Source organism: Leptonychotes weddellii, chromosome 3 (assembly GCF_054177405.1).
Source record: "Leptonychotes weddellii isolate Sample4059 chromosome 3, ASM5417740v2, whole genome shotgun sequence".
Lineage (NCBI taxonomy): Eukaryota > Metazoa > Chordata > Mammalia > Carnivora > Phocidae > Leptonychotes > Leptonychotes weddellii.
In genome coordinates, this window is record NC_138371.1 from 32348415 (window position 1) to 32369024 (window position 20610).

Genomic DNA, 20610 nt, shown 5'->3' on the forward strand with positions numbered 1-20610 from the left:
TATGTTACTTATTTTTATGCCACATTAGGCTAGAAACCAAATGTCCACATAAATGTTAATTTCCTCAAATCTGTGTTTAAAAAGTATAATTAGAAAATAAAAAAATAGATTTAAAAATTAATTTATTCTGTCAAAGTAGTTATTTAGTGATTATTTCACTTCAGGAACGAAATTGGATCAAAATGGTGACATTTAATCCTTGCTATATATATTTTTTAAAAAAACAGGTTTTTGTAGGAGAAATGTGTTCTCAAGGTTCACTGGCCTAGAAAAAAGGGAAATGCTTAATGCTTGGTTCATACCGCTCGTAACTTTTGAGTAAACGGGCAGGTGCTAGTACAGCTTTGTCGTCTTAGGGTGGGTCCAGCTCCTACTCACAAGCGCTTGCGGGCATTATTTCTCAGGAGAGACTTTACTAGCAGGGTGCGTCTGCGTGTGCGCCAGAGCCCCCTGCTGGGTGTATGATTAATGGGTAATGACCTCATCATTAGATTCTAATGCCCTTTTAAAAAGTCATTCATTCACAAGAGACAACTGTGGAGAATCCCAAGCTAAAGGAGGGGGGGCGAAAAGGCAATTCCAAGCAGAACGTTAAGCTTTCGGGGCCGCCGGGCTGCGGGCAGGGCGGGGAGCGCGGAGCTGAGGTCAGGCAGCGACTCGCGGAGCGCGCTCGGGGCGGCGCGCGGCGGGCTGGAGCGCGAGCGGGGCGTCAGGGGGGCGGGGCCGGCGGCGGAAGCTGCGCGCCGCTGTCGCGCGGCGACCCCGGCTCCGCGCCGTCCTACCCCTACCCCGCCGTCCCTCCACGCGCGCAGCTCGGTTTCCTCCCCGATGCGTCCGCGAGCGCCGGCGCTGGCTCGAGAGCCGATCCCGGCGGCCCCGCCGCGACCGTCCTTCGCCCCCGGGCCCCGCGGCCCGCAGACGCTGCTCCCGGCGGGCCTCGCGGGGCAGCGGGAGACTGCCCTAAGGCCCGCGCCGAGTCCCTCGGGTTAGCCTTCTGCCCACGTGGCCCTGAGCCACTCCACACCGGAACCGGGGCGGGGCCACGCAGGGCATCCCAGCGGAGGGTTCCCACCTCAGCACGCACTACCGCCCCCTCGGCGAGCCTTTTTGCGGCCTTAAGAGCGCGAACGGTGGTGTGTGCGCCGGGAGGCAGGTGATCTGGCGGAACTGTCGCGAACTGCTCCACTGGGCGCTGGCCTTGCTACTTCCCCATGGGGAGGCAGTTTTTTAGTTTATGGCCGGAAGTAATTGGATTGTGATTGGAGGGATGGGCGGACTAGGAGCGCATTCTTCCAAACCACTGTTTGCGAGGTTGCTCTGGGTTACTTTGTAAGTGGAAGAGGCAGGGAAACACTTACCTTTTTTGCTAACAAGCCTGACTGCTCTCCAAGAGCCTGGTGGCCGCTAATTTCAGCTTTTGCTGTGAAGGTAGATTTTTCTAACACCATCTTTGTGTGATTTTACTGTCCACAGGGAATCAAAATGTGGAATGAGAGGATGAAACTAATCCTTTCTTTTGCACTGTTAGGGGTTGCCATAAACACCATTTGTTAAAAAGCATAATTATGTTGGGAAAGTGCCTGATGAGACAATTAAGCTACATAAACACACTGAAAACAAATGAAAGCCAGAAGACGCCCACACCCCTTGTGTAAAGCAATTTTTTGTTTACACAGAAACGAGAGAGGTCTGAGCTGCTTTATTACAACGATGTTATTAATGTCTACAAAAACCTAATGGCCATATTTTAATTAATTTTCAGTCATGAGATGGTGGTCACGATATGAAAAGTTGCTTACAAACCCAAACTAGCCACGGAGTCCTGCATTCCCTCTAGGTTAGGACGATCAGGCCAATGAAAATCCTAGTGAACAGAAGCCAGAGCATTTATGCATCGACTGCACTGTTATTTGCACCAGAGCACAGTTTAGCTTAAACTCATAAGCTTAACGTTTGTCTCAAACTTGGACAGCATTCACTCTGGTATTCCTCACCCTGAGAACATTGCCTGATACAAGATAACCCTTATGAAATAATTTGTTGAATGAATTCGTGAGGGCCATGTTTAGTTATATTTAAAAGAGACCAAAATATGGCCTGATCTTGAAAAGGGGAATTATTTTGTAATTAATCCACTTTCAACAAAAGGGCATCAGTCACGTTTCTGGCATTATTGATTCATTATAGAATATATGTCAGATTTAGTTCAAGGAAGAGAGTCCTGTGAAAAGATTTTAAACTCATAAAGGAACTTTGGGGATTAAAGTATGAGAGGAATTTAGTCAAATAGTTGTCTAAACACCTGGTATCTTACAGCACCCAAATGAGTCCTTTTTATTTGTTCACATATTGCCTATAGCATGGCGCATAGAGATAACTTTTCTTTTTGCCAGAAAAGTAGTTTTTATAAGAATTTTGTTCATTTCCCTTTTCTACATTTCCCTAGTAAATCTCATTTAACGAGGATTAAGCTTATATGTTAAGTAGTATAGACCTTGAAAATGGGGATAATCTAAGGAAAATGGTGTTTAAAAGGGAATAAAATACTTTAACAAGTACTTTCATTTGCATGACAATTCAGGCTGAGTAACTTGCCCTATATTTTCTAGTATTGTTACTATGTTTGTAGGTTCATATGTGCATGACCGCATACACATGGTTTCTTGGTTGACTCAATCTGAGGATTTTTTCCTTTAGGTGTTCTCCAGGAATAAAATAGTGAAGTGTTCATATTATGACTGTCTGGTTTCCAAAAACTATATTTATGGTTAATGAACATGAAAATATGAATGAGCCATACAGACCAAAATGAACAATAATTTTTTTCCTATTCTAGAAAAATCACCATGTCTTCTTCCATGGGGCTCCGTTTGGCTGCTTGTTTACTAAATATTTCAGAAGCCAGAAGAAAATACATTGTTGAGAACATAGCACAAGCATCTCTTCATGAAAAAAATGGTAGGAACAACACACAATTGAAGCGAATATGTATGAGTACAGTAGTTTTTTTATTCTGCAGACAGTGCTATAGAACACTCTTCCTTCTTCTAAGACTTTCCTCCTTGTTCTGGGGCTGTTACAGCTTCTGCAGGACTCCGGGATACTGAGATAGAACAGTTACTCATATGTGGACATGTGCTGTTTCCGAAAGCCTGCGTAAGCTCAGCAGTGCACCTATTCACATTGGAGAGTGAGTGTGTGAGATGAGCATTGTTCAGGAGTTCAGGCTCCTGAGGACGATATATTTACATAAAGGTTTAATGTTTCCTGCATGGGCCATTTATTTGATCATTAATAGAATGAGCATAATTGTACATTATGCTTTTTATTCAACAGGTTAAATAAAAAATAAACTTGCCAAATACCAGCTACTTTTCAAAGCTCTCCTGCCAACAAAGCCCATACTTTCATTACAACATTATTATTTCTACTCCATTTTCTCCATATAAAAACTTGTAGGCAATTGCATTTAAGTGATGTGTGTAAGATCACTCAGCAAATCAGAAGACTGGACCTCAAGCCTCTTTACTCCCTGGGCCAGTATTTCCAATGAGAGATATTACTCTTTATTTTACTCTTGTTAAAATGTTCATGTGATGACACACAGTTCTGGATTCCAGTTGTTTTTGCCTTCACACACAAACAAAACAGTGTATTCGGACTTTTAATCATTTAAGTAGAAATGCTTTGTTACTAAATCAACTTTTTGGCAACAGGTGAGCATTAGGGTCACAATCCTGAAGCATGTGAGACAGTATATTTTAATTTCTGAGTCATTTTTGATTTGGTGACTACTTTTCATGAGAAAGAAGTGTTTTCACCTAGCCCATTTCTAATGGTGAGCACATTTAAGTTACTGTCTTACAACTTTGCAGGAGCTGGAAACGTCTAAGAAAATTCCTGGTAATTGCTGATAAGAAAACTCCTCTGGAGTCAGTATGCAGCTGTGCTTTTGAATTCTCTTTGTGGGAAGAGCCAGCTTGGGCCCCTCATTGTCAGACACAGTACTTCTAAAGGGATTGGGTTACCTGTCTCTGTGATTAAGTGAATGTGCAGGGACATTTGTGGAAGCCATAGACTGATGGACACCTGGGTCTCAACTCACAGTTTTTATCAGCTTATTAGTGGCAGCAACTCAAGTGGAATTATAGCTATTATACTCCATTACAAATACCAAACAATTTACTTCTGCTGAGATTCATACTGACAGTTCCTCCTGCCAGCAGTAATTTTTTTTTCTAGACGCATGCTTAAGAAATTGCGGGAGAGAGTGTTTCATTCTTTTAGCATTTGATTCAGTTGTATCATATGAAACTGAGAATAAAAGCTTTTCAGAAGAAGATTTAGGATGAAAAAATAAAATCATCTCTTTTCTTCCAGGAGCTAGAGTATGTTGAAAAAATACATAAAATAAGAGGTTGTATAATCTTGTTCTTGCTTCGTCTTTTATGGTTTTAAAAATGAAGGAAGGTGGCACTAGCTAAGAAAATGACCTGTCGTTTTACAAATATTTTAAATGCATTTATTTTTAAATGAGTGGAATAAAATTATATACCCATATTTTTTCTGATTAAGCAATGTGAAAATATTTAAATGGCCTAAAATGTCTTAGGTAAAGAAACCTGAGTTATAAATTTTAGATGTACACCAGGGCAGGGCTCTGTAGATGCTCATTTGGCTATGAGTGAGTGACATATGTTTATCTTTTCATGTTATTAAAATTAATAGCACAGGGCTGCTGTAAGCTCTGTAGTTCCTGTGTGTAACTCATTTTTCCTCTCTTCTGAAAAGATTAATTGTTAGGCTGCCAGGGGACAGGGCAACAAAGGTATAATAGCATAGCTAACGGTTTAACTACTGCCTGAAAACTTTTGTCCTTCACTTTGAATTTGCTTTTGTAGGCTTAAGGGGGACTTTTAAGGAGGCTGAACCAGGCTTGTAAACTTTAAAAATAACTTTGGGGTAATGTGCGGCTGCCATACAAGTGTATGGCAGCTTTCTCCTCCAGGTTACACATTCAAATGAGTCACAAGCCACCAAAAGCTGGAAGTCGTTAACATCTGAAGACTGTTGGTGGCCTCTGAAAAGGAGATGGTGGAGACAGACCAGTTTCTAGCAGGTGCATACATCCCAGGAACCTGTGCTTCAGGCACATTGGCCTATCTTAGCTTTTCCAGATGTCAGGTTTTGATCCAGGCAGTTTGTTTTGTGGGTTTTGGAAGAAAAAACTGATAAAGCCTAGAGGATGAGATTGAGAAGGACCAGAATTTAGAGTGTGTGATTTGGCGATTGAAAGAAGAGGCTATGGGTGGCTCAGTTGGTTAAGCGACTGCCTTCGGCTCAGGTCATGATCCTGGAGTCCCAGGATCGAGTCCCGCATCGGGCTCCCTGCTCGGCAGGGAGTCTGCTTCTCCCTCTGAAAATCTTTAAAAAAAAAAAAAAAAGAAAGAAGAGGCTACCATCTTAGACTGAGTTGAGAGAACTTTGGCAAGCCCAGTAGCAAGTCCAAGAGACGATCTGTCATAAACACCATAAGGCTAGCCTCCGAATGGAGCCTCTGAACTGTTCTAACTAGATAACAGATGTAGTTATAACTATAATCTGGTTATATAGTAATGTGATAAGAAGTAGACATTACTAGTGAATTTCGTGATTAGTCAATGTCACTTCAGAGGTCAAATCCCAGAATTTTTCTATCAAGCTAAGTTTAATTGTATCAGAAAAAATAAATTATTAAGATTCCATCACAGAAAAAAAATTCTTGCACATATGTGTTTTCTTTACAGGGCAGAAATAACCTGAAGCATCAATGCTCAATATATTTTCATTTTCTGATCAAGACTACATCAAATCAGTCATTACAATATCGGCTTCTATTAATGAATTAGGTAAGATTTCAGTTTCTTTGTTTATCTATATGTCTTTTGATGAAGGGTAAGCTTCAGGTAGACCTGAATGCTCTTTAACCATTGATTTCCTATATAAATCTGAATACTCAAGAGAGTGTACCCCAAAAGGTCATTTCATTATTCTTCTGATCATGTGTATCTCAAACATTTCCCATTTCCTCTTTATTAAAATGAACCTTGGGGTCCAAGATTTAATAATATTCTTTCACTGAAGATGATGATCCCAAATCTTATGTGGTTAAGGAAACCTTTTCTAGTTTTAACCTGTGAAGTAATAGTGTTGAAATCAACCTTGATTTCACTGATAAGTTGGCATGGAATGAAATACACTAAGCAGTTGTGTTTTGAGTTGGGACCCTGAAATCTTTAGTTCATGAGTTGAAATGAAATGAACTCCATGTCTCATAGGGATGTTGTCAGGCTTAATAGGACAACTTGAATTGGAAGGATCATAACTGTTTAAAGAAAAGCCTATATCATCTTAATATTGCTTAGTAAAGGGTTCAGGATATTTTCAAATAAACCTGATTTCAACTTGGCAGAGTGTCTTCTTTCAAAAGGCCTATTTGTTTGGAGAGCAGAGTGGACTGATAACTTCCAGCAAACATAGGACAGATTATCTTGAATGTTAATCATAGGATGTAAATTTGCTTCTTTGTTGTTTATCTCTATTGCTAAAATGGCCATATTGCACTAATGAAAACTCAGAGTCCTAGTGGTATAGGTGTCCATAACATGCACTTAGATGAATGATTCAATGGAAAAATCTAATTACTGAACAAGAGCAAAATCAAATACTTACGTTTCAGAAAAATGTATGTGTGTATATTGTAATGTAATTATTCATAAAGCATTCTGAAAATAACATGGAATTTTATCAGATTAATTTGATAAAATTGAAAAAATTTGAAGTAACCAACTGAAAAAAAATATGAAATTGTTTAAGACTGATGAACATTGCGTAATTCCTCCACTTTTGGGAATAAAATTGCTGGCAGAAATGTGAAACTTTATGACAATTGGGAGGTGAGGTGAAAGGAAACGGTTGGATCTTTTTTTTTTTTATTTGGATAAAAATAACCTCCTATACAGATTGCAAAAGAAGAAGAACAAGTGGGACAGTAAAATTATAGCTGCTTCTTTAGATGCAAGTGAAAGTTTAGTGATTGCTGTTTACAATTTCACATTTTAAGGCAATTCTCTTCTGGCTGCCAGCTTGGAGGCCTTTAAGTCTATTACTATGGAGGTTCGAGAGGGGATCCACTCTTGCCTGGGAGCAGTGAACCTCTTTCCCATTTACCCTCTCTCTGGTGTCCCACGGGACGAGTGTGGAGCTGTGGCCAGAAGTACGAGAAAGTTGAGGGTAGTGTGTCATTCCTGATTGGAAACCATTTTTCACAAATCAGAACAGTTTGTGATAATATAATCATTCCTCAACTCCCTGGTAAGAGTTGACCTTGAAGAACTACATCAACAATAGGCTCTCATGGGTTGCAATGCATACTGTGTCTCTGTGACTATCTTTCCACTTTCCACCCGACAACACTGTGGAACTCTAAATGCCCTGGGATGGGGCAAATCAACCATTTTGTCCCTTACAGATTCACCATAGATCATGAGAAAAAACAGTTTCTAATGAGTTCCTTAGACTCTTCAGGGCAGAACAATGGTGTGTTTTGCCCATCTGTGTCCTATTTTCTTGAGCAGGGGTAATGATGAGGTTGAAAAACCACTTAAATGTTAACTCCTACCCCTTTTTCCTCTGATTTTTTTTTTCTTTCCCAATGCACAACTCTCTTTAAGATTTGCTTTGGAACTGAACTGTCACGTGCTTGATTTCAGCCCCAGGGGTGAATTTAATTTGGAAAATTTGAGCTATGTCACTTGAGGTGTTTTTGAATTAGGCAAATTGGGAGAAAAGAAAGACCTTTTGCCTGGACTGTCTAGCTGCACCATGGTTAATTACAAGATGCAGAGGCTCATAACCTTTGGAGGGAAGTCCGCCTTAGGATAATTGCATTCTTCTCTGTATGACCTCAGAAATCCCTGTATGATGTTGCCTCATTTTTATTTAATGCTGAATTGTCTAACATTTGGGATGTAGATTTGGACTCTGGCTAAGCTGAGCTACACCAAGTACTAGCCATAGGAAAAGAGACTTGTTTCCAGAGGAGCACCTCACTGCTTGTGCTGCATTTTAATGTGAGCTGACAATTTAAAGATTATTTCCCAGGGAAATCCTGGCCCCAAATTTGCCATACTTTTTATCCAAGAAAGGGTTAAAATTCAGCATGGGGAAAAATACGTTTCACACAAAAATGAAGAGTTCAGAATTGTCCAGACCAGAATAATGATTTTAATTGTCTTCAAAACAATTATGTTCAATTACATTAAATCTCAAATTAGCTAGTACATGAAGTTCTTCATTACATCAGGACTAGTCCACCCCCAGATGTTCATCCTGCATAGGAGACAGTTGACAATCGGAGGGTCTGGACACAGATTTCTCCCTTCCCTTGCCCTTTTGCTTCATTGGCAGCTACTGTACCTCATGATTTAAACATGGACATTTCTAATTAAATGAGAGCTCAGCTGCATTCTTGAACTAATTTATAACATTTGATTTGAAATGTAATAGCTTCAATCTTCATCTGATTAAAAACAGTCATATACTGTATATGGTTACTATTTTGATGCTGCAACACACAGTTTTTATTTTTACATTCCCCTTTCTACACAGCTGTTCATCTAATATCCAATTTTTTAAAGTTTTTTGTTGTTGTTGTTGTTGTAACAGCATGCTCAGGCATTCTTATGAGGTAGAAGTATTCAAATTCTAGGATCTTACTGTTCTCAAAACAGTGAAGGGATGTTTTCACTTAGGGTTACCCCTTCTCACGGAAACCAACTTTAGGATAATCATTTAACCAACTTTCTTTGGGAGGAAGGGCAATGGAGAATATTCCAGTGACATGAAAAATAGCTAATATTAATATGTGTAATTCATGTATGCTTTATATGTAAATATTCTGAATGATGTATTTCAGAACTTTTTTATAGCAGTTGTAAGCTTGCTTATAACTTAAGGAATGGGTTCTTTTTTTTTTTTAAGATTTTATTTATTTATTCATGAGAGACACACACACAGAGAGGCAGAGGCAGAGGGAGAAGCAAGCTCCCCAAGGAGCAGGGAGCCCGATGCAGGACTCGATCCCAGGACCCTGGGATCATGACCCGAGCCGAAGGCAGCTGCCTAACCATCTGAGCCACCCAGGCGCCCAAGGAATGGGTTCTTAAAGTGGGGTCCAAAATTGGTGTTCGGGGGCCTTATAAATAATGTCAAAATCATTTGCAAGTTTTATGCATGTATGCATACATAGGCACAAACACACATACTTTTGCATATAATTTTCTTTGAAGAACTTTTAGGATAAAGGGCACAGCAATGCGGGGGCTCAGATGTGAGAGCACCCTGGGTTTGAGGACCTGCAAAGGCCTTCAGTGTGGCAGGCTGGAACTTAGAGATGGGGTGGAATGAGAGGCATTCCTGAGCATGTTAAAAAAATGAAGCTTCAGAGGTAGTTAGAGGTCAGAGCATGAAGTTCTATATGCCAGATTAAGGAGTTTAAACCTATCCTAAAGGCAGTGAGAACCACAGAAGAGTTTTAAGCAAGAGGGTGGTGTGAATGGCTTTGAATTTTAGAAAGCTTGCTCTGCCTGCCTGTTAAGAGGATGGACAGGAAGCAGGCAGACCAGTTTGGAAAGGTGATGGTGCCCTAGATAATAAAGTGGAGAGAATGGAGAGAACCCATAGGATGTTGGGGGAGGGGGCGTGGGAACAAAGCAGTGGTATGAAAGTGTCATCACTTACAAATGATGGAAAAAAGGGGATTTGGAGGGAAAGAGCATGAATATTTTTTTATATGCTGCCATTTGGCAATTAGATATAAAATTGAGAGCTAGGAGACACAGAGATCTAGTCTGTATTTATTTAAAGCTTACACTTTTCCAAAAATGTTTGGACTTTGGTTTTGGTTTTCCTTTTCAATAAAAACCACATTTTATCTGTTAGGCTATCTTTCATTTTTATCTGTATTGTCTCTTAAAATTTTTTCTTTCCTCCTTTTCCCCTTCCTCCCTGTGTCCTTACCTCTCTGTCCTCTTTCCTCCTTTTTCCTCTTTGTTATTATCCAAATGATACACACATGTGGCTGAAAGTTGACTGTTTCACAGGGTTTGTTCCCAAAACTCTAAGTACCTACATAACTCCCTTTTCCCTATCACTTTAATTTCCTTCTCCCCAGAGCCAAGTGCTTTCAACTCTCTTGTCTTAATCATTTAGGATTCAACTCCAGATATCTAAATATCAACTCATATTGGTGCTTCTTGGTTTTTCGGTTTTAGGCATTGTCTATAGACTTCTCCCTGCAGAAGGTGAAAATTTAGCTTCCTTTCATCACCCACCCCTGACCCCCAACACACACACTCACACACTCTTCCTAATTCTCCCTCTTTTCCATGCAGTTATATCAAAATTTGGATAAATATTTAGTGGTTACATTATTATAACTATGTAAACATTATTCACAATGAAGCATTTAGAATGTTGTTATTATTTTACCCTTTCTGCACAACTTTTTCTTTTGCTGGAATGGATCATTATAATTTTGATTGTTTGTTTACTTAGTTTTTATTTATTTATTTATTTAAGATTTTATTTATTTATTTGAGAGAGAGAGAATGAGAGACAGAGAGCAGGAGAGGGAGGAGGGTCAGAGGGAGAAGCAGACTCCCTGCTGAGCAGGGAGCCCGATGTGGGACTCGATCCCGGGACTCCAGGATCATGACCTGAGCCGAAGGCAGTCGCTTAACCAACTGAGCCACCCAGGCGCCCTACTTAGTTTTTAATATACTGATCAATGGTTTAGCCCCAACCTGTCTGTTAATAATAGCATCTCTCCATGCATTTAGATAGAACATTCCCTGCATTGAATGTTTCATCTTCTTAAAGAATCATCTTCTAGACCTCTCTGACCTGTTCCAATTAGTACTGGTTGCCCTCAGTTTGTTGAGGATAACTGTCATCATGGAATCTCCCTTAACTATCATCCTGGGTGTTCCCTGCACCTCTCTCCATGTTGGATATACTGGTTCCTAAATCTCATATCTTCTCTTTTTTGTCCCCCTTGGCTTACGTCCTTGTTTTAGGGGAACATATTGTCTACTTGCTTCCTTTAAAAAGGGGAGGGAGTATATTTTTGAGACCTTTCATGTCTGAAAATGCTATTATTCTAGCATCACACTTGTTAGTTTGGCTAGGTATAAAATAATAATTCCTTTATTTTGAAGACATTGTATTATTGAATTCTTATTTTTATGTTACTATTGAAACCTCTAAAGCCATTATGAGTCCTAATCTTTGTATGTGATCTGTCATTTCTCTCTGGAAGCTTGTAAGATCTTCACTTTGTTCCTAGTGTTCTGAAATTTCTGTGATGTGCCTTTGTATGGGTCTGTTTTCATTTATTATGCTGGAGATGTGTTAGGCCCTTTGAATCCTTGACACTCTTGTTCCTCTGTGCCAGACAACTCTTGAATTATCTCACTGATGATTTCTTCCATTTTCTCTGTTCTTTCTGGAAGCTCCATTATTTGGATATTGGAACTCTTGTACTGGTTCTCGACACTTATTTTCTCTCTTTTCCCCATCACTTTATATTTTTATAATACTTTCTGGCAAATTTCCTCTATATGCCAAGCCTTCAGTAAGTCTTTCATTTCTTCTATATTAGTTTCCAAATGCTTTTATATACTCTCTGAATGGTCCTTTTATCTTATTATTTGAAATGACATCCTGGCCATGTTTCATGAATGCAGTATCAATGGATAATTTTTGATATTTTCTTCTTCCTGTATTATGTCTGTTTTTCAACCCCTACCCTCATCCTCACCCACAGGTTGTTTGTTTGTTTTAAAGGCTGTCCTTGGATGTCTGATGATTCTTGGTTGACTGCTCACTCTAAGAGTGGACACTAAGAGACTGAATGGATATTCTCAGTATATAGGTGGAGTTTGTCAGCTGTAGACTCATCTGACTAGATCATTTCTTGGGGAACCCCTATGTCAGTATTTTTTTTTTTTTGGTCTTTCCTCTTGGGCTGTTCAAGTTCCTCGGAGAAGGATCTTCCAGTCTTCAGCCTGGAGGGTAGACACAGCTGTCCATGTTTTAGGAAATGAATTGTAGACGAGGGCTGATAGAGTCTCAGCATTTAGTTTGTAAATATTCTCTTAGCTCTTCATTACTTATCCCTACCCTCAGCTGTGCCCAGTATTCCCCAGCCCAGATGCCTTGGTGCCAGATGCCTCTTGTGTCTTCTGCCAGGGTGGGGGCAGGGCACTTGCCTGTCTATGTGGAGGGCGGGTAACATCTAACTGCTGCTTAAACAGACTTTCCACCAGCTTCCCTGTTTTGAGCTTTGCCTTTATCTTCCCTTCCAAAGTGAGTCTGCCATTTCTGATCATTATCAAGTGCCTGTGGCCTAAGTCAGGTTGCTTCTCTGCTGTTCCTCTTGCTGCCTTGCATCTGCTTAATCACCCACCACTCTTATATCTGTTTTCCAAGTTCCAGTGCTATTGCCTCCTCCTCCATTTCACGTCCATTTGTTTGAGTGAGTCCTTGTTTTTAAAAAGTATCCCTTTCCCATCTTTTTCCTGGGATTTTGGGAAGCAGTGAAAGTAAACATAAGGATCCATACTCTCATTTTACTTGGAAGTCCCTACTTCTGTAGTTCTTCTTGATGATTTTTAATTAATTTGGATCATTCAAGAACACTTAATTCACCTAATTTGGAATCAGTGGTAAGTTTACAGGAACATATTCTTTTGTCTGATGTCTAACTCAATATTGAAGATATTTAGTCTCAGTTTCTGGGTTTTTATAAATTTTTTAATAAGCATTTTTCTCTGAAGGATTGCTGTGGGCCATACTGCTTCCTGTATGTTTTTCCCTTCTTCCTTACTCAGTGTTTTTACACGTGGGAGCCAGTGTTTCTGAAACATGACCCTGTTTCCCATTCACACATAAATCTTCGTGAGAAGGATTGAATGAAAATTTGGGGGAGGGGTCAGGGCAGAAGGTGCTCAGGCAAGTTCTCCCAATGATTTGCCAGTGACAATGGGCTTACCTAACATGTAGACTTATAACATCAGCTTTAAAAGTCTGGATGATAGCTATGAATTTTATAAATGATATGGAAACCTGCTTTTTGTTTTATGTCATTAATCAAATGAAATAATGTTTGTACAATGCCATATAAATGGACATTATTTAGAAGACTGGAAAGATAAAGTGCTAGCTAAGTAAGTTACGTGAGTAAAGAAATAGCTCCTACATGATTGATTTTTATTTTTTGATTTACCTCAAAATATATAAAACAATGAATTTGATTAGAAATATCAGCCTTGTTAGATGTTTTTTGAGTATTTTTATGACTTGGAGGACACGTGCCATGACAGATTCACACGATGTCAACACTTGTGTGATAGTCTTGAGACCCTTTGATTACCTTATTACGGATTGTCAAAACATGGGCTGATCTGGCAAATCAGGCACAACTTTCCACTTCAAGAATTTTCTACCCCGATTCTCTAGTTGCTATGGAGATTGTCTCATAAAACAGCCCTGGATTTGGTTGAGATTAGTCAATTTAGATGCTGGGTTCTGATATAATTCTCTCCACCATCAGCAATGCCCTCATTGCCATAGCATAAAAACGTGGTTGGTTTTACGAGCATATGTTAACATAGTTTTAGGACATAGCATTTAGTTTGAGAATTTTAAGGATATTGGCACCATATTTTAAGAAAACTGAAAAAACAGGGGATTGTGCATTAGGAAAGTACTTAAAATATTAAGATTGATTTAGTACATTTTAACTACAAAGGAGAATTACCAGGTTGTTCATAAATGCATATTACTACAGGTTTAATAAATGCAACAGGATTATATCTACTAATGTAAACAGAGGTACTAATGAGGAAGGATAAGACCAAATGGGAGAAATGGAATAAACTAATCTGTTCTTCCACAGCAATTACGGATGAACCCAACCATACTTGAAAAAAGCTGCACTCTTTTCTTTTGCTTTGACTCTGTGGTAACCTGAAGTCCAAGCAAGTTACCCCATGGAGCAAGCCATGACCAGTGGAGGGACCTGAGTTGGTAGATGCATACTCTCATCTTTTGTCCTTGAGATGGACATTTCTGAGGCCCATTCCAGCAAGGCCAAGCCCCAGTTGCTCACAGTGATGACTAGCTTGATAACACACCTTTGTATTGGCTCTCCCTCCTTCCCTGTTTTACTCTTGATGCATATTGAATAGGATTTATTGCAAATACTGACCAAAAATGACTATATTATAAGAATCTTGGGATGATTGGGTGGAGTGCATGAAATCTTTGCTGCCTAACTGCATACTTCTTATAATTCTGCCCTAATCTAGAAGTCACTTAGAAGATTTATAGTTAAAAATTGGGAGGCCTCCCACCCTACCTCTAAAGGGTCTCAGAATACTTATGATGAAGCCATGGGTCATTGTGGGAGATATTAACATTCACTACTTACTAGTAAAGGCAGCCCTGGGGGACTCTCAAAGTTTAAGGGCTCCAGGTTTTCTGGTTTTGAGTAGTTATTTATAGTACCCAGAGATTGATTTTATGTGATTGCTGATGGTGTTTCAGAGAATGTGAACCTAATAAGGGATTTATAGCAGGTCACTGACATCAAAGCTAACTTTTTGAGCCCAGGTTCCTGGATCTTGGCAATTCTTTTTTTTTTTTAAGATTTAATTAATTAATTATTAAATATTTAATATTTAATATTAAATATTAATTATTTAAATATTAAATTAATTAATTAATTAATTAATTAATATGAGAGGGAGAGAGCGCATGTGTGCGAGTGGGGGGAGGAACAGAGGGAAAGGGACAAGGAGACTCCACATTGAGCACAGAGCCTGACTCGGGGCTTGATCTCATGACCCTGAGATCATGACCTGAGCTGAAATCAGGAGTCAGATGTTCAACTGACTGAGCCACCCAGATGCCCCCTGACTTTGGCAGTTCTTTTCCTGAGTTTCTTTTCTTTTTTATCCCTGCTTCCTAGCATTTGTAATGACTCCCAATGTCAAAGTCACTAGGATTAGAAAATTCTGAAGAAATGACATAGTGATGCTAGTGACACTGATGGGCCTGTAAAGTGAGCTACAGTTTAAGAAAACTGAAAAAACAGGGGATTGTGCATTAGGAAAGTACTTAAAATATTAAGATTGATTTGACCCAAGTCTGTCCACACTCTCCTGGATCTACCAGCCTGTCTACCTGCTCTCCATTGGTTAAGTGAGGGTGTACTTCTTCAGGAGACCCAGAGCATGTGATAATAGTAATGACAACAACATATGGTTATAACATGGTTTTAATTAGATCAATTATCATTTGTTGTTTGACTACTAAAATTGATATATTAAAAAATTCATTGCCCAATTTTAGTTAACTAAAAACATACAGTAAGATAATATCTTGAGATACTAATTTTTGTGTGCTTCTTTCCCCCATAGACTATGTGTGACTGTTTCCTGGACAGACTGAGTTATCTGCTACCTTGAGGGGTATTGAATTTTTATAGTAGGAGTGAGGAAGTAGCAGTCAGGGTTTACTTGGGTGGCCCAGTTGGTTAAGTCTCCGACTCCTGATTTTGGCTCAGGTCATGATCTCAGGGTCGTGAGATGGAGCCTGCTTAAGCTTCTCTCTCTTTCTCTCTCTGCCACTCCTCTCCCTCCCTCTCAAAGAAAAAATAAAGGAAGTAGCAGTCAGTGTTTATGTTTGAATTTTTGACAAATTAAAGGAGAGGCCTGGGAAAAGCAGTGCACAAAGTTTATACCATTGCAGTAGAAAAGACGAGGGAGGAGGCCACCTCACTCCCTGCCCAGAAGAAGATGAGGACTGGGGTCCAGGTTTGAAAGGAGGATGTTCGTTATAAATAGTACACTCTTTCCTTTCCCAAATTTTGAACCAGTTTGTCAGTAAAGAAAGGCAGATGAGAAATGGAAGTAGTAACTTTTATTTTTTTTTAAAAGATTTTATTTATTTATTTGACACACACAGAGGGAGAGAGAGCATGAGCAGTGGGGGAGGAGCAAGGGCAGAGGGAGAAGCAGGCTTCCTGCTGAGCAGGGAGCCCGATGTGGGACTCGATCCCAGGACCCCGGGATTATGACCTGAGCTGAAGGCAGATGCTTAACTGACTGACCACCCAGGCACCCAGGAAATACTAACTTTAATACTGATGAAACTAACACTGACTGCTGAGCTTACTCAACCAGAGAATCAGACAGACTCATCCAGCCAGTCACAGGCAGCACTGGACAGCACAGGCCTGCCCCTGGAAAGCTTTTGGCAAGGAGGAGTGGACCATAATATGTGTTTCCTGTGACAGCTAGCTCCTAAGAAGGAAGAAGGAGAAAGGGTATGCCTATGCAAACACAGCTTCTCTTCCAGATTCCCCATCAGGGAATGACATTTAGGAGGAGCAAGGCCAATGTTTATTTCCTAGGGCTTCAGTAACAAAGTGCCACACACCGGGTGGTTTAAACAACAAAAATTTGTTATCTCACAGCTCTGAAGGCTAGAAGTTAGAGATCCAGGTGTCAGCAGGGTTGGTTCCTTCTGGGGGCCGTGAGGGTAGGATCTATTTCATTTTGGCTTTTAGATGGCCCTCTTCATGTTCACATGTCATTTCCCCATATATTGTCTATGTCCAAATTTCTCTTTCTTTTAAGAGATTTTATTTATTTTATTTATTTTAGAGAAAGAGAGTGAGAGCATGGGGAGCAGGGGGGAGGGAGAGTGAAAGCACAGGGAGATAGAGAATCTCCAGTAGACACTCAGCTGAGCAGAGAGCCTGACACGGGGCTTGATCGCACGACCCTGAGATCATGACCTGAGCTGAAACTAAGAGGCAGATACTTAACCGACTGAGACACCCGGGTGCCCCCCAAATTTCTCTTTTATGAGGACACCAGTCATATTGGATTAGGGCCCCACCCTACTCCTGTATATGACCTCATCTTAACTAATTTTATCTACAATGACCCTATTCCCAAATTCATAGTCTCATGTCCTGGGGCTATGACTTCAACATATGGATTTGGGGTGGGGCGCAGTTTAACCAGCAAGACCAGCAGAACTCTCTCCATGTAGAAGAAATGTCAGTAGTGAGCAAGAAACATTTTTCCCCCAGAGGAGTTTTAAAAAAGTAGGCATAGGGTTCCCATGAGAGGTGGCAAAGAACAGAGGGACTGTGGGAAGGGCACTGGGAGAAGTGGACCTATTAAGGGGGCACATGGTGAGAGTTATGGCTAGGCTTGCGATGACTGAGAGGTTGTTGAGTATGGTCAGTGGTCAGTGGCCAGGAAGATGTGTGGGCCAGACACGCACAAGGAAACCAAACTCACTCAGTTTGTTTGCCATTTGGGGAGCTCTAGTTGGGTGGGAGAGCCAAATTAACTCTTTGCTGTTGTGGGGAGTGGGCTTTATATTAAAGGCAAATTACACAGTGATGATATATTGGCCTGCAGAAGGATTCCTTCTGGCGGAGCCATTCCCAAGGCTTTGCTGTGTCCCATCTGAACTCTTCTTTGGGGCAGCCCCAGCTTTTCCACAGCCCCCTGAAAGAGAGTGAGAAGTCCTTAGGGACAGGCCCAATTCTATCCCATGTACACATTACATGTGTATGTATATGTGCCAGGTATTTTTGATCAGCATGAACTAAAAGATTATATCACATTGGGTGGCTAGACAGGAAAGCCAAATCGTAAGTGGTCAAAATAAGGATTTTGGAGCTGAATAAATCTGAGTTCAAATTTCAGATCTGCTACTTACTTGCCAGCTGATGTTAGGAAAATTTTTTAGTCTCTTTTATAGTCTTTTTTTGGTTTTGCTCTATTCAGTGGGGAATAATACCATCCTGCCAGGAGGATTATGAGAAATAATGCCTGTATGTAAAGGTCCTGGTACACTGCTTCCCACCCGTAAGTTTGCTGTCACCGTTTGCAGCGATTCTCTGTGGCCTTGTGGAGCAGGGTGCTGAGCAGTGGGGGCCCAGGCGATTGCCCTCCACCATAAAAGGAACAGATCCCTGGTCTCCCTTTTGTGTTAGCAGGATTCCAAATAGGGTGCCTTTTGGGAAAAAGGATTGCAGGACAAGATGTTTGAAAACCTCTTGAGCAGGAGGAGATCGGTAAAGTGCTTTCAGCTCTAAAATTCTAACTTCTATAGCAGACGGCTTCTTCCTGTTGGTTCTTCTTTGCAAAATAATATTCAGTGCCTATTTCAGACAAATACTCTGAAGCTACATGAAGAGGTATTTGTGAACATCCAGATAGTATCGGAGTGCCTATTATCTTTCCATTTACCGTAGTTAACGCTATTGTGACTATCAGAGAAGTGTAGTGGAGTACCTTCCCCTAAGAAAGACGGGCCAGTGGGATCTGTACACGAAACAATTAGAGAACACCATAGGACAGATTAAAACATTCGTATTACCCAGGAAAGTATAATTCTTTAAATGAGTGATACCATGTCTGCACAAAGTGATAATTATCTTAGCATATGCCCTCCATGGGAATAACAAGCTTTTGTATGTACACGTCTCTATGAAAGTATATGTCATATACAAGGAAATAACAAAATTCTTGGATTCTTGGATGTGAAAAAATATATAAAATGTACCCCAAAACTACTAATATACTATATATTTTCATGGATACCTATTTCTCCATGAAAGTATATGATATATGAAGAGTTTAGAGGCATGTAATTCTTAATGTTTATAATAAAGATAGAGGATAGGTGAATTTTTTCATTCTATAGCTGAAAAACAGATGTAGAAATATTAAGAAACTTACTCATGTTTTTGCATCAAGACAGCAGCAGAATGAAGGATCCTCACAACTTTTTATTTATTAGACCTTGCCTAGGACTTTATATTAATTCTCTTTTTCAAAATTTCAAGTGTTCCATGTAAGGTTAAAGTTTACCTCTGACCATCATCCCCATTCCTGGTTCCCTGAACCACCCCCTGCCAGGTTACGGTGTGAGAATATTATGTGCACTCTGAATTCAGAATTTCCCCATGCTTTTGTTTACATATATGTATATACTCATAAACCCAATATAATATTGCTTGTGTGTGTTTGTAATATAAATGCGATCAAGATAGAACTTTTTTATTCAGCAAGATATCTTGGAAAACTATCCATGGTATTACATATAGTTCTAGTTTATTCCTTTTAATTGCTATGTAATATCATGGTATGAATATATCACATTTTACTTATTTCTCTATTTATGGACATTCAGATTATTTCTCATTTTTCCCTACTACAAATAATGTAGCAGTGAACATTCTTGAATAGTCTTTCTTGTGTACAAATGCAAGAATTTCTCTAAAGGAATGGAGTCATTAGGTACAAATATTTTAAAATATTTTGACAGATTAGTTTTTACATGAAAGCCAATTAAGTGTTCACCCTCATTTCTTCATTACCTCATTTCCATAGCATGTAACAAGTTTTTTCTTTGCACTTTATTTTTTACCGCATGCCAATGATAAACTGACAACCCAGAGACACAAGTGGAATTATTTTTTCTTAGTAAGTCCTATTCATTTTGAATCATAGATGCTTTTATCAGTGTGTCATTATTTGTAAGCTTATTTGTCCTTTAGAAATGAACTTGGCAGAGTAAACAGTAGCATCCAGAGATGTGCCATAGAGTTTTGTTCCCCCCCAAATTGTTTTCTGCTACTTCAAGAAAGAACAGGCAACAGAATGTGTCAGTAGAAATACAATTTAGGAATTGTACTTGATCTTGTTTTTCAGCCTGATGTTTCTGTTCTTTCATCATAAAGATCAGCTGCATTTTATTTTTTTTCAGTCCCTTAGAATAACATCCAGTTCTAGTCAGCATGTTTAATGTATTTCTCAATGATGTTCTAGCATAATAAATTTTCGTATCTCGTGCATGTGTACATATGGTAAAAATTTCTTCAAGTTCTAGCCATGTGGGGGAGGAATATTGTGGTTGCTTTGTTAATGCAGTGTTTGTGTTGGAGCGGTTAGGGCCCCGTGCTTCAACTCTCAGCGCTGGGCGTAATGAGATGGCTTTGATGGTGGCTGAAGAGTCTAGTGGGACGTCCCAGCTTCACACTTCAAAGCCAAGCATATGGGGTGAATACCGGGTAGCTTCGTGCTCTTGGGGATGGATGGTTGGGAGACAATTCTTAACAGCTCTGTTTGATGAAGATATTGGAAAAGAAATGGTCTATCTTTAAAATAATCTTGAATTGCAAAGAGAGAAATTTCCACCCCCCCCACCATGGATTGAACTAAGAATATTTTTTTCCTGGTCTGCACTTAATTAGAGGCAGTGCAGCATCGCCCTACTAGCTGTATTTCCAACTGACTTCTCTTTCAAAGGACTGTAGTGAGATGAATGGGCCAGTTTTATTTTAGGTATGTGTATGAATTTAGGCAAAAACTTTTAGGGCTATCTGTTTTACCATCTGAGAGATTTTTATGGCTTCTGGTAGAGAATCTTATTTTTTTCCTTCTCATTAAAAAATACATAAATAAAAAAATCAAC

General features: G+C 39.7%; 1 protein-coding gene across 1 annotated transcript; it reads left to right on the top strand.

Annotated features, from left to right (window-relative positions):
• Positions 1 to 1164: 1164 nt before the first annotated feature.
• Positions 1165 to 7986, top strand: FTCDNL1 (formiminotransferase cyclodeaminase N-terminal like). Its single transcript, XM_081813906.1, is given in 4 exon segments — positions 1165 to 1428; positions 2837 to 2958; positions 5787 to 5888; positions 7103 to 7986. Coding segments are annotated over 3 exon segments (402 nt in total). The 5' UTR covers positions 1165 to 1428; positions 2837 to 2846; the 3' UTR covers positions 7291 to 7986.
• The last annotated feature ends 12624 nt before the right edge of the window (positions 7987 to 20610 follow it).